A 12,567-nucleotide genomic window follows, 5' to 3' on the forward strand; every position below is an offset into this window, starting at 1 on the left:
TTCAAGTTTGGTACTAACTCCGATAACTCAGTCTGCATCCTGCTTGCCTTTGGCGCCTGCAATAACAGCAAAGCCCCACAACATCATTAAACAGTTCGGTTGGGGCTTTTTTGACTGAATGGGAATTGCCAGAATTAGATATTTTTTTCTGCATTACTTCATATTTGATCCCAAGTTAGATTCAAAGGATAGGCATGAATTAGACCCTGATTTTGGAAAGCAGGCATCTCAGGATCTATGTATTCGTCTAAGCTCTCTTCGTACAGTTGACCTGCTGCACAAGCCTCAAGCCTAAATCCTGCCATGAGCATGAACCCCACAAAGGATTCAACTTCTAGTGACTTCCACTGAAACCAAAGCTATTCAGCAGCTTTCAAAGTCACAACCAGTTCTAATCTAAGAAAATCCATTAGTTTCCAATAATGTGCCACAGTAAGAAAGCACAGGGTTTGGATTGAGGCCACATTCTCAGCTGCCACAAATCCACACTTCTGTGATAGCAGCAGTGGCTATTTATACCAAAAGAAGAATGTGTTCTTATTGCAAAGCAATTAGAATCTCTTACTGTTTATTATGGTCTCTGATCACAAGTGTTAGGAAGTATATAGAAGGAATTTATAATACTCCTATCGTTTTCATTCACCGCTGTTCTCTGATATAAAATTCAACAGTTTATAATATATTCCCCTCTCTGAAAGGATAACAGATTTAGACTTTCAGTGTCCAGTGAATTTGGGAATGTGAATCATCCTGTGTACTACTGACTGAGCCGGAATTAAGCATACGTAACAATTAAAAACAACAGGACAAAAAAATACCCTTTTAGAAGAGATACAGTTGGGAGAGATGGCGTTGTCATCATGTGGGAATGTACCTTGAAATTTAACCTTTTTAACCAGGAAGACACACCTGGAAAAATGAAAATGCTGGCCAAACACTGATGTCAATAGCCGTGTGCTTACGGAGTTCCTCTGAAACACCCGAGGGCACAATATGACCTGCTGTAACTGCAGGGTCAGATAAGGTCAGGAGCCAAATCCTGTTCTGATTCAAACAGAGCAAGGGCAGGGTCTATAGGTCCTCCCTGGTTGGACCCCAGCACACTTTAAATAGCTGGGGCCTGCGTGTCTTCCCAACCTGGCAGAGTACATTCCCAGCAGCAAGTACATTAAGTAATGAATACTTCCAAATGCTAGCGGGAAAGACTGTCCCAGTTGCATGCCAGATAGAGCTATCCTACATCTTCATACTCATGCTATGCAGGTGGTGATACTTTATTTATTTTCTACTTGTTTAATTATCGTGATGCTTTTATATAATTGGCCAGTGGGGACTTTGTGGAAAGTATCATCCAAACACAGGACAGGAGGATTTAGCAGCATGGCTGGACAGCAAGCAGATGATGTCAGACATCCATCCTCACCTTCCTTGATTGCTCTACACCCATTACCTCTGTGGATGGCAAACCTGCTTCAAGAGAGATGACAAAGTTTCTGAGAAATGTTTGAAACTGATTTCAAGCCTTGTCTTCAGGGCTGCACTCAAAAACAGCAGAAGTATGAAAATACACATCCACCTCTGCCAAGTTCAGAAGGTTTTTCTCACTACAAATATTAACCTACATGCAGCCACCACGGGGACCTGGTAAGATAGCAAAAGCTTAATGCCACGGACACAGAGGCGACAAACAGCTTTGCACATCCCTCCCCTCACATAGTCATATCTCCACAACTAAGAGAGGTTGAGATTTGCATGAAATTGGCTCACAAAGACAACAGCAGCAGGGCAGTGCCAGGCAAGGCACAGGTGATTCTGATGGGCAAAGAAAAGCTCTCTGAAGAGTTTACAGCCATGATGCACTCACCTTTTTCTCAGTAAAAGACTAGGAAAAATCCCATGACATTATGGGAAATGGTTTCTGCTTAAGCAGATGTCTTATTATCAATTTTTCAAACTGGGTCCCTGGTTTCTAAAATGCCTCTCAACTGACACTATGCTCTTACTAAACATCTGCAAATAATGTTAACACATTCTGGTGCACATTTTCTCCATTATCTGGATTGGATGACGAAACCACTATCCTTGAGCTTGACAGAGTATCCAAAGGTAATCCCTCTGCAGCAATAGTGCCTGAAAATGCATCTTCATGATGACAGTCTTGGACCTTATCTGAAAATCCTAGGATGAGGTCAGTGGTTGAATACTCTTTCTGAAACACAATGGAGCTGTGAGATAGAAATAACTCACAACCAAAGCATTTTTGCATGGGAAATGGAAAACTATTGAAAGTAAATCACCAATCATTGTATCAACCTTTCCTTCATTAATGCAAACGTACATTAGCATAAATATGTACAAGAAAAATTGTATAGGCTTCCAGATCAAAAAGCCATGCAGCCTGCAATCAGGCAAGAAGAAGCCAGTGTGACTGATGTCAGTTATGTCAGATATTCGGTGTTCTCAAAGTGGGATCCTCTCTGCATTCACAAGTATCACTGATTAACAAAAACAGATTAATTTCAAACTCTTAATAAAATTCATGTAATTTTCCCTGGAAACATTCAAGGTCAGGCTGGATGGAAATCTGAGCAGCCTGATCTAGTTGAATATGTCTCTACTCGTTGCAGGGAAGCTGGACTAGACCACCTTTAAAGGTCTCTTCCAACCCAAACTATTCTATGATAATTCAATCAAATAGAAAGAGATGAGAGAACAGGGAAGAGCACAAGTGATTGGGGAAAGAAAAAAAGAAAAAAAAAAACAAACCCAAAACATGAGTTCTGTTCCTAAATAGGGAAATCTCAGCACACCAAAGCAGCAATGAGGTAAGAGTTAGAAGTGGAGAGGACTACCATGACATTAATGAGTTTCAGCAAAATGTTGAACTCTAGCTTTGTGGACATGACTGACTAGTACCAGAACAATGCAGTATAAAAAAGGAGGCATAGAGAATAAGAAAAGATCCTAACAAAATACACAATTACTAATCAGCTAGAGAGGCTGTGAACTTTCAGCACATTCTCTTTTTAAGCAAGAGCAATACTTTCTGTTTTCAGAAGGGGAGACCCAGCCTTGCCCTCTGATGATTTTTGCTATGCTAAGTAAAAAATGAATGGAAGACAAAAAGCCTAGAGGGAAGGGGAGAAAGCAGGAAAGCTTTTCCATGAATAAGCGTCAAAATCCCCTGTCACCTTCTCTTTGCCAGAGCTGCACACTAACTACTGAAGTTAATTCAGTAGCTTTGAAAAAGCCCTAGCCTGGATGAAACCTGAATTAATTTGGACAGAGAGTTACTAAAGGCTGTGCAACCGCGTGCTTTGCTTTTTCTAAAGCTTTAAGAGACACTGGAAACTGGCCCCAAACCCGACAACCTTTTTTTTTTTTTTCTAAAAAGATCCATTTTCAATGCTGAGATTAGATTTCAAAACAACAGAGCTTTCCCCTACTTCTTATAAAAGAGTACAATCATGTGCTGCAGTTCCCCTACCTCCCAATTAAAAAAGGAAAAAAGAAATCAATACTTGTGACCCAGAGGTCACAACAAACGGGCAAAATGCCAAAAAAAAAGGAAGAAAAGATAGCAACAATTGCTAAGCTTGTAACTCTTGTGTCCTTCTTCGCTTCTTACCGTCTCATAGAGAAGTCAAATAGTCATTAAAAGATGTTCAGGGCACAATAGGTACCAAATATACATGAGTGCAATACTAACTCTCTACTAGGACTTTAAGTGGAAATGTAAGTTTTCTGTAATGTCCCCTTCCCCCAGGCAACTGCTGGACTCAAAAGCCTCCCCATCACATCCCTTGCTTTCTAGAAAAATCTCTGTCCACACTTTCAGCCAGCAGATGGTTCCTCAGGAATAGAAACAAAGTCCTCTCCCCTTGCAGCAAGCATTCATTTTATCACTGCAGACCCAGAAGATCCTCACTACTGCCACAAAAGACACCGTGGGTTCCATCAATGCAATTATCTCCTATCTTGTAGAGGCCACAGACAGAAACAATAATGGTTTTGGCTTTTGCTTATTAATATTTTCTCACTTAGTGGAAGAAGCAGATTGTATTCTTTGCCTTCATCCATTTTTACTACCTGTGCAATGTGCATTTCATCTATAGGTGGGTATAAGTAATAGATCTGTCAGTGCTGAGAGACACAAGTTACAAGATGAGAACCAAGAGCTGCATCCTGGCACAAGATGTGCATTTGTCTATCGAAGGATCTCTACTATCACATGGCACCAAACCACCCTGAAGATGAAATGCACATTATGCTGCAGAGCCATGATTACAGATTCTATCTGCTACACTTTCAGAGAGATGATTTCAATTTCCATCCCCTGTGGGAATTAGCTATACTTTCCACACCCAGAAACAAAAGGAACAGCAAAGATTTTCCCCTTTCCTTCAGATCGAGCACCTTGGGCTCGACTTGTGCTTCTTCAGTAAACGCAAGTTGTCCTAAACACACACAATCCCCTTCACAGCTCAGTGAACAAAGAGCCATGGAGATGAGCACACCTTAGATCCGGGTAGAGACTCCACCACATCCCCTGCACTGTGCAGGAGTTGAAAAAAAGCCACTGATAACATGAAAACAAACATTGCTGAACAGAAAACGAATCAAGACAAATAGCAAAAAAGAATCAATTAAAGAAGGGAGGTTTTGCATATATTTGCAAAGTTACCAGGTGCTTTATCTTTCAACAACCAACAATGGCGAAGCACAGTCATTGCAGCTTTACATCTTACTAGCAGGCATATGTATTCGTTTCCCCATCCTTGCAGAACGCACAGAAAATAGCTCAATAAAACACCTTTGTGTAATTGTCACCAGTTATTCCTGAACAACACTATTCGCCAAAAATAATTTCATGATTCCTATCTGGGAATTAGAAAAAGCAACTAAAAAGCCCCGTTTTTGTGATGAATGGAAGTCACAGCATAATCTTTTTGAGGCCTGGAGAACAGTACAATCACATTAAATTCCCTCAGCTCAAGAAATGTCATCTTTACATCAGCTGGTACAAAAAAATTGTTTCCAGCCTGAGGCAGTTATGATAAGGGATTTAGAAGCCATCACCATGTGGGCCATGAGATATAAAGGAATGCATCACCGCATATAAAGTGTCTGCTGCTCACAATTTCAGAGCTAATGTTCTCACAGCTGTGTATGACTTAGACCAGCTGGGAAGAAGAAAGGGACTAAATGAGTCACTAGAAGGATCTCGTATTTTGTCTAACCTGCATTTAACACTCCTGCAGCAGAGCTGTTGGTAAGCAAAATAAGATGGGATCATTATCCAGCAAGGGACGGGGCTGTGGGCTCCCTTGGAAGCCCAATAGAACAAGGCAGAATCTTGAGGGAAGGCAGGTGAGGATGGTGTCTCAGTCCTACCTGTGCACTTAGATACTCCCAGCAGCTCAAACAGCCCCCGGGAGCGGCAGAGGCAGGTCACAGGTTAGGCAGGATCTCCACAGGCCATCCAGCATTCCCAACACATCCACGCTGCTGCCTGCGTGAGAGGGAATGGCTTTTGGAAAGCATCACTCAGCAGCCTGAGCACAGCAGCTCTCCTCCAGCAGGCACCGGGCACTAACAGCCCAAGATGAAACCTTACCCTTACAGAAGAGCACGTGGACGGCCACAGGGGGGTCTTTGTCAATAAAATGCTTGATATTTGCAAGCCTGTACTGGCAGGCTCAGACCCCTGCTCTTTGAAAGCAGCCTCAGACTTCAAACAGGGCTTTGGGTGGGCGCAGGAGGCTAAAAAGCACAAGTTGGATGCAGGGACCTCATCTCACTGCAGAAAACCATGAGGGCTTTGGAAAAAATGTTTAAATGCCTAACTGTTTAATTAACGACAAGGGCAGCTCCTTCTGGGGTTTCTGCTGCCTCAGAGTTCAATGCTCTGTGGCAGGTCTGGCTCTTACATTCTGAGTCCATGCAGAAGGATGAACGATGGTCCCAAGATCTTTGGTTTCTCCTGACATTTTAGTTGCTCTTTGCCTCCTTCCCCCTCAAGAAGTATTTTCACTTGTGAGATGCTCCTTCATTATACATCATACATACTGTTAATTGCTCGGGCTATGGTTCAGGCATAACTTTCATGTTAACATGCAATGCCACTGAGGAAATATTTGGTATGCCAAAACCCCCAGTTCTTCGAGCAAATGTCAAACCATTCACAGCATATAAAAAAGAAATCTTCAGATGACACTCTTTTATAACAATTCCACTACATTTACCTATCTGCTTAAGAGTGCAAACTTGCACAGATTATCGGTTTCTAATAAGTTTTCCAAGGGCAATGTATTCCAAATATGTTTCTATGGACATCTAGCAGGTGGACACTTGAAAAATAAAAGCATTGTTATTTCATCCTAAATCCCATTAAGCTGATTCGCACCATTAATTTAATCTTAGCTTATAGAAATATTTAAAAAATATGGAAAGTATTTTTAAAAAAAATTGGGGGTTTTTTTTGTTTGTTTGTTTTAATAAAATGGCTTGTTTCCCTCTGCTACTGCAGGAATAGCACAGTAGTGTCTCCAAAGGTAAGACTGAGCTGAAAGAAGCAAGGCCCTTTACTGCATGTTTCAGTGATGTAACTGAATTCCTGGTTTTGCACAGCACTTTATAAGATAACTGTATTTGCTGTGGAACATTTACTAGCGCCTGCAAGGGCAATGGTCTGGAAGATAAATTTATTTTTTTCAAATTTTACCTTGTTCCACACATTTGTTTTCGTTCCTCCAGCTATCAAATACAGTTCTCACACAGATCAATCTTTTTATGCACATGCATTCTCACAAGCCCCTCTGTGCTGGAAGGGAAATAGACTGAAGCTGGGACAGAGATTTAATGAGATACAGGGTGCATGTAAAATGTGATAGATATACAGTTTCTCATGTCGCATGATTTTCATTGAGATATGTAAGAGCTAGCAAATAACTCAGAAGATTATGACTTTTCATGCAGAAATACATATCAAAGGTTTCTTATCCATTTAAAAAGGCAAGTGATTTTTTTGGTATCTTCAAAAACAAGGGAATATTTACAAACTCCAAGTCTGGACTTGGAGTCCTACATCTAAGTATCTAAACAAACATAACTTGGTACTCTCTCTCCACCTCCATTGATTTCAAAGGTATTTATTGGTACCCCACACATTTGCAAAATCTGTATTCATTTAGGAGACAGGATTTAAGAATGAAATCCCAACCCAATCTTCTGCTCTTGTAGCTTTATAGCACTCTTTCCTGGGCTGAAATTCATGGCCCTCAACCATTTACATGACGTAAGCTCGCTTATGGCTTGCCTTGTTGAAACACACTTCAGTTATGGTAGTGATACAAAGCCCCTGCAGAGCCTTCACTTGGGGTGGAAAAAAGTGAGATGAAGAAATACTTTCTGTGGAAGAACAAGGGTCCCACAAGAAGATGCTCAACTGACTCAGTGAGCCAGATCAGACAGCTGTAGCAAAATTTTCCTGTGCAAACCCTCTTAAAAGGCTCAAGTGATGAACTGAAGTTATCCAAGCAAAACTTCTTGCACTTCAGATATTCGTACAGACAGATGCCTTCACTGAACAAAGTTTCATTATCCTCACTCTGACCACTTTTGCACGTCTGTTTACTAACAACAGGCAGGCGATTTGCAAGGTCTGGCGTGGAAGTGATGACAATGGTATTTACATTCTCAAAAAAGGGCAGCCACTGGTTTAATGTATAAACTTTAGGAGTGGCTTGATGTATGCTGCTGACTGGAAAAGACACAGCCTGCAGGATTGTGAAACATGCTATTTAATTATTTTATTGAAGGATACCGTCCTCTACAGCTGTCAACCCACGCTCAGAATACAAGCTGTCTTTTAAAAGGCAAAACCAATGTCAAGTAATCTATGTGCTTAATGGGTGGTTAGCCTTCTTTGGGGTGAAATTATTAGATACTAAAAATATTTCCTTTTTTGTCAATGTGTATTTCCCCTTTTTTTCCTGTTCGTGCAAGGCTATTAAAAGAATACCATTCTTAATCAAATAGAGTAACATTCTATGAAGCTACTTGAGAACACGATGCGCTCTGTAGGGTGCAGTCAAAAGTACTGCATTTGTTTAAAAAACAAAACAAAACACCCCACGTCCCCCCCCAAAAAGCACTCCAGTGAATAAGCGACATTCCCCCCTACAAAAAGAAAAAAAAGAATAAAATAAAATTAAAAAAAATCACCAGAGGAATATATTCCAAACTTTTCTTAAGAAAATAAACAGAAGATGAAAGGAGAGGCGGAGAAAAAAAACATTTTCATGGATAACTTGATCTTTTTTAAATAGTCATTAAAGCTGTTTTGGCCTGAGTTTGCTTCATTAATTTTCTTATGTAAGTGGTCAAAAATTAAATTTCTAACAGTTCTACCTTATTTTGAAGCTATATCTTATATTGAAGGGGCATGAATCTAGATTGCTTCTATTTGAAACATTAGCTAGAGAAATGATATGTTTCATCTGGAGAAAAACTCTAGAAGCTTATTTGAATTCATGCTGCACAGACTTGACCCTTTACTGGTTTCAAAGGCATCCAAAAAAGTGCAGCCATGAGCCAGATGCAGATTCTACCTCTGTCTACAATGTAAAGCTAAAACTTATTCTTTAAATTTTCCTTAGAGAATCTTTCTTTAGGTTATGATATATATAAAAGAGTTATCTGAGCATCTATATGAAGACCAAAAAAAGAAAACAGTCTCTCAAGTTACTTCTCTAAGAGAGAGGGGAATAAAAGCCGCCTCTTGGGCTCTTACTTCCTTTTTTTGATTACTCAAGCTGTGAAGCAGGTGTAGGTAATTACTTAAAGCCCAAAAAACCTTTAAAAAACAAGTGTCTATAACCATTTTATTAGCATAAATATAATTAAAAAAAAAAAGACGTAGTATCTTAAAGACTTCTTTCTGGTAAAAACATTAGACATTTTCTCTTCCTACCAATATTAAAAGAAACTCTTAGCCCTTAATTACTTAGTATAAACTATTTTTAGAATAATGCCATTTGTACATATTGAAAAATTGTCACTGGCTCAGGACTGAATCTTCACCATCTGGGGACTTGGCCGGCACTGGGTGGGTTTTCTGGGGAGTTTTTTTGTTGGGTTTATTTGGTGAGTTTTAGGGGGTTTTCTTATGTTGGTGCTTTTTGGGTTGCGGTGGTTTTTTTTTTTTCTTCTTAAGGGCAGGAAGGGAAATTTTAGAAGCTTGGGAACACCACAACAGTCTGTTAGAGGCAGAGAAGCTGATGGCAAGCTCTGAAATATGTGTTAAATGTACTAGTACGGCTGGAGCAATATACTTGGAGTTACATTTCCAGCAAAGGCTGGGAAGAACACTTGTCTCAACAGCAGAACTGTGAAGGCTGTAGCCTGGTTGCAACAGAGAACCCCGACTGAAACAGGCCCGGGGCTATGTAGTACTGAGGAAGGCAATCCCTGCATACAATAGCGGCAAATTATAATACAATATTTGGAAAATCTAAAGTCTGCTAAGGGAAATTTGAAATGGTCAATCACTGTTCATTAAAAAATGCTTCCAAAATATAAAGCAGTGCCAAAAAGAAGGTTTAACTTTTAATCCCTCCCCTGAAATGATACTCCCCACAGAAGCAGGATGAATACCAGCAGTTCAGCATGGAAATTTCTCCCACAAGTAGCAGGAAGAGGGAAAAAAGCATGCTGCAAGCTCATTAACAACACCTATCAAGACAAATAAAAACGTATTGCAATTTAAGATACTGATGCAGAGAAGTCCAAGTAGACCACCCAAAAATTATACAAAAAGGCATAAATAAATTAAAACAAACCACAACTGCGAATTCTTTCTCATAAATTCTCACAAAGAATAAAAAAGTCTGTACAGATTCTCCAAGTATTTGTTAATTTACTTCTTTCCGGGAGTCTGATATGTCAGTTAAATCCATACATCCTAGAAATATCAATAAATATTGTTATACTTCTTTTTTTTTTACTAAGTAAAGAGTATGTTTTTTAAAAAGACAACCCACAGAAAGTTCTTAAGACTTGTTTTACACTTATGGATTGGAGTACAAATGCTATTAAGGTGGGGTTAGGCACGACACAGACACACAGTTTGATCTTTGAGGTCTGTTTCCATCATTTTTCACTTAGCTCTGTAAATTACTTTTGAATTTAAGAGTTGTGTAAAATAAATATTTCTGTATTCAAAGGTATGAGTGAGCAAATCCAGATCTAGAAAATTCTCTTTATCAATACAACAAAAAATAATGAAGGCAACAAGTTTATTAATTATACGTGCTCAGTAATAGAAAAGGAAGTGGTGCTAATTTGGTGGGTTGCATTTTATTAAGACACAAACTCCAATTACTTCCTATGAAATCTTTTTTCAATATAAATATAGTTGTGCAAAGCAAAGTCCACTATAATAAAAGATTCCATTACAACAGCAGAGCAACATTTACATATTTCAAGGAACAGCCTAAAACTTGAGGGTGATCTAGAGCCCCCTTCACACAGCAAGGGAAGGAAATACAAATGCCAGCATTTGGTTTTTTTTTTTTAAAAAAAGGCCTAAAAATAAATAAATTCCACATTAAGATTCAGTTCTTAAAATATCTCTATTGTTGTCTTGGTTTCTATTTGCTTTCCACAATCCCCCAAATGGCATTCTTTCAAAACTGTTATATAAAGAGTCATTACTTGTTAGAGATGCCCAGAATTCTGGTAAGGGATCCCTTGGCTCTTCTCAGAGTTGGGTTTTGCATAGGAACTGAGGGGGAATTTTTCAACCAGCTGTCACACCCCCAATGCTTTAGGGCATCTGAGTGTTCAGGAGTCCACCCCACGGGTTACAGCACCTGCAGGTAGAGCTGGAGAGATGCACACCAACCACACATGTTCCCTTTTCTCTGGCCATACCAACACTGCTCCAGAGCCGTCCTACGCACCACAGAACACAGCAATTCTTTCTTTTACCTGCATCCGTTGGCAGGCTGGTGGCAAAGCTGCTGAACACAGCCACAAACAGAGGTCTTAACAGTAACACCTGATTTCCAACTTTGAACTATTTTTGGTATTATTCTAATGCAAATTCCAAAACATTCCTTAACGCTTTTATGTTTCTTAATGCTACATTAAAAAGCATTTTTAAGCTTCAAAATGGTTCCATGATACCATCCTTACCTATGAAGTTTATCCTCCAGCATCTCCATGTACTTTTCAGCATTTTCTTTTACACTGGTCACTGCAAAATAAAAGTCAAAGTTAGGTAATGGTATAACCATACAGTTTCGGGGTGGTGGTAGTGGGGTTGTTGTTTGTTTTGTTTTTTTTAAAAACCAACTCATTTCTTACCCACAAATTTTACATATATCAATTAGAAATGAGAATTCCATTAATCTTTTTCACACCCAAATTACAGTGTGTCTTCTCTTTTTTTTTCTTGAAAGTTTACTGTATCTACATTACATTAGGATATCCAATAACTAATGCATTAGCCTCTTGGCTGTGACAGAAAAACGGTGAGACTAACAAAGGCACAGTTTGTAAGAGTTTCCTGTTGACTGAAAAAACCCCCCACCAAACGCAGGAAAAAAACCCAAAACCACACACACAAAAAAAGAAAAAGCCACCAAAGTAGGTCCTCCCCTTTATCTTCAGGAGAAGCAGGCAAGCCTAACTAATTTGTCAGTCCATGCACGAGTCCTTTAAAATGTTATGAATCTTCTGAATCTAAGAATATCAAACTTCTTCTGATAAAACCAAAACACTATAGAATGGAAAGAATTAGCACTCAAGACTGTTATGGGGGGTGGAGGTGTTGCAGCTTGGTGTTTTCAGGGTTTTTGTTTGTTTGTTTTTAAGCTTGGGACATAGATATTGCCTTCATATGAGTCCCTACAATTTCTTCACTCAGAATAAACTCCAATAAACTACTTACTCACTGTAACACACAATAATAAAGGTTATAGGTACCAATGGGGGAAAAGTTAAATCTCCTCCAAGAAAATGGAGGCTTTTAGAGGATAATTTTCATATTATGATTGCTTTTTTCCCCTCCCTAACAGCTGCTTGTCAACTCCAAGTCTAGTAGGACTATTAATCAGTTTGCACTTTTAAAATCTTAACACATTGTACATGTATTAAATATATATTTTATATAAAGATGCATTCTACAGAGCATAACTGTTTTTATGGGCAAAGCTTGCTACATGGATCACGTACACTGTGAATTTAGCAAATTCACCTCCCCCTTATCTTCACTACAATACAATGCCTCCAAGCACTACACATATCAAGTACTTCATGTATTTCTCACTTTCCCCATATACTTTTTTTGTATATTTTTTTTCTTCACAAAATAGAATGTCACGCACTAAAGCCTAACCCAAAAACTCAGCATTAACCAAATCAGCTGTGCTAAAGTCATGTTCTCACACACACAGAGGAGTTCACCAACTGAAACCACTCGGGTAATACCCATTAGCAGCAAGCATCAGGGTCAATGTAACATTGACCGTCTGCAGAAGGTGGTGTTCACCTGGTCACACA

At 39.3% G+C, this 12,567-nt stretch overlaps 1 protein-coding gene across 1 annotated transcript in view; it reads right to left on the reverse strand.

The window, feature by feature from the left end:
• LOC106893345 (disrupted in schizophrenia 1 protein-like) overlaps positions 1-11,250 on the reverse strand; it is a 46,586-nt gene extending 35,336 nt beyond the window's left edge. The window contains exon 1 of the mRNA XM_014951248.1: positions 11,200-11,250. Within this exon, the coding sequence (XP_014806734.1) occupies positions 11,200-11,228 (29 nt within the window). The 5' untranslated portion in view covers positions 11,229-11,250. The remainder of the gene's footprint in view (positions 1-11,199) is intronic.
• Positions 11,251-12,567: the final 1,317 nt, after the last annotated feature.

The sequence above is a fragment of the Calidris pugnax genome, unplaced genomic scaffold (genome assembly GCF_001431845.1).
Source record: "Calidris pugnax isolate Ruff unplaced genomic scaffold, ASM143184v1 scaffold24, whole genome shotgun sequence".
Classification (NCBI taxonomy): Eukaryota; Metazoa; Chordata; class Aves; order Charadriiformes; family Scolopacidae; genus Calidris; species Calidris pugnax.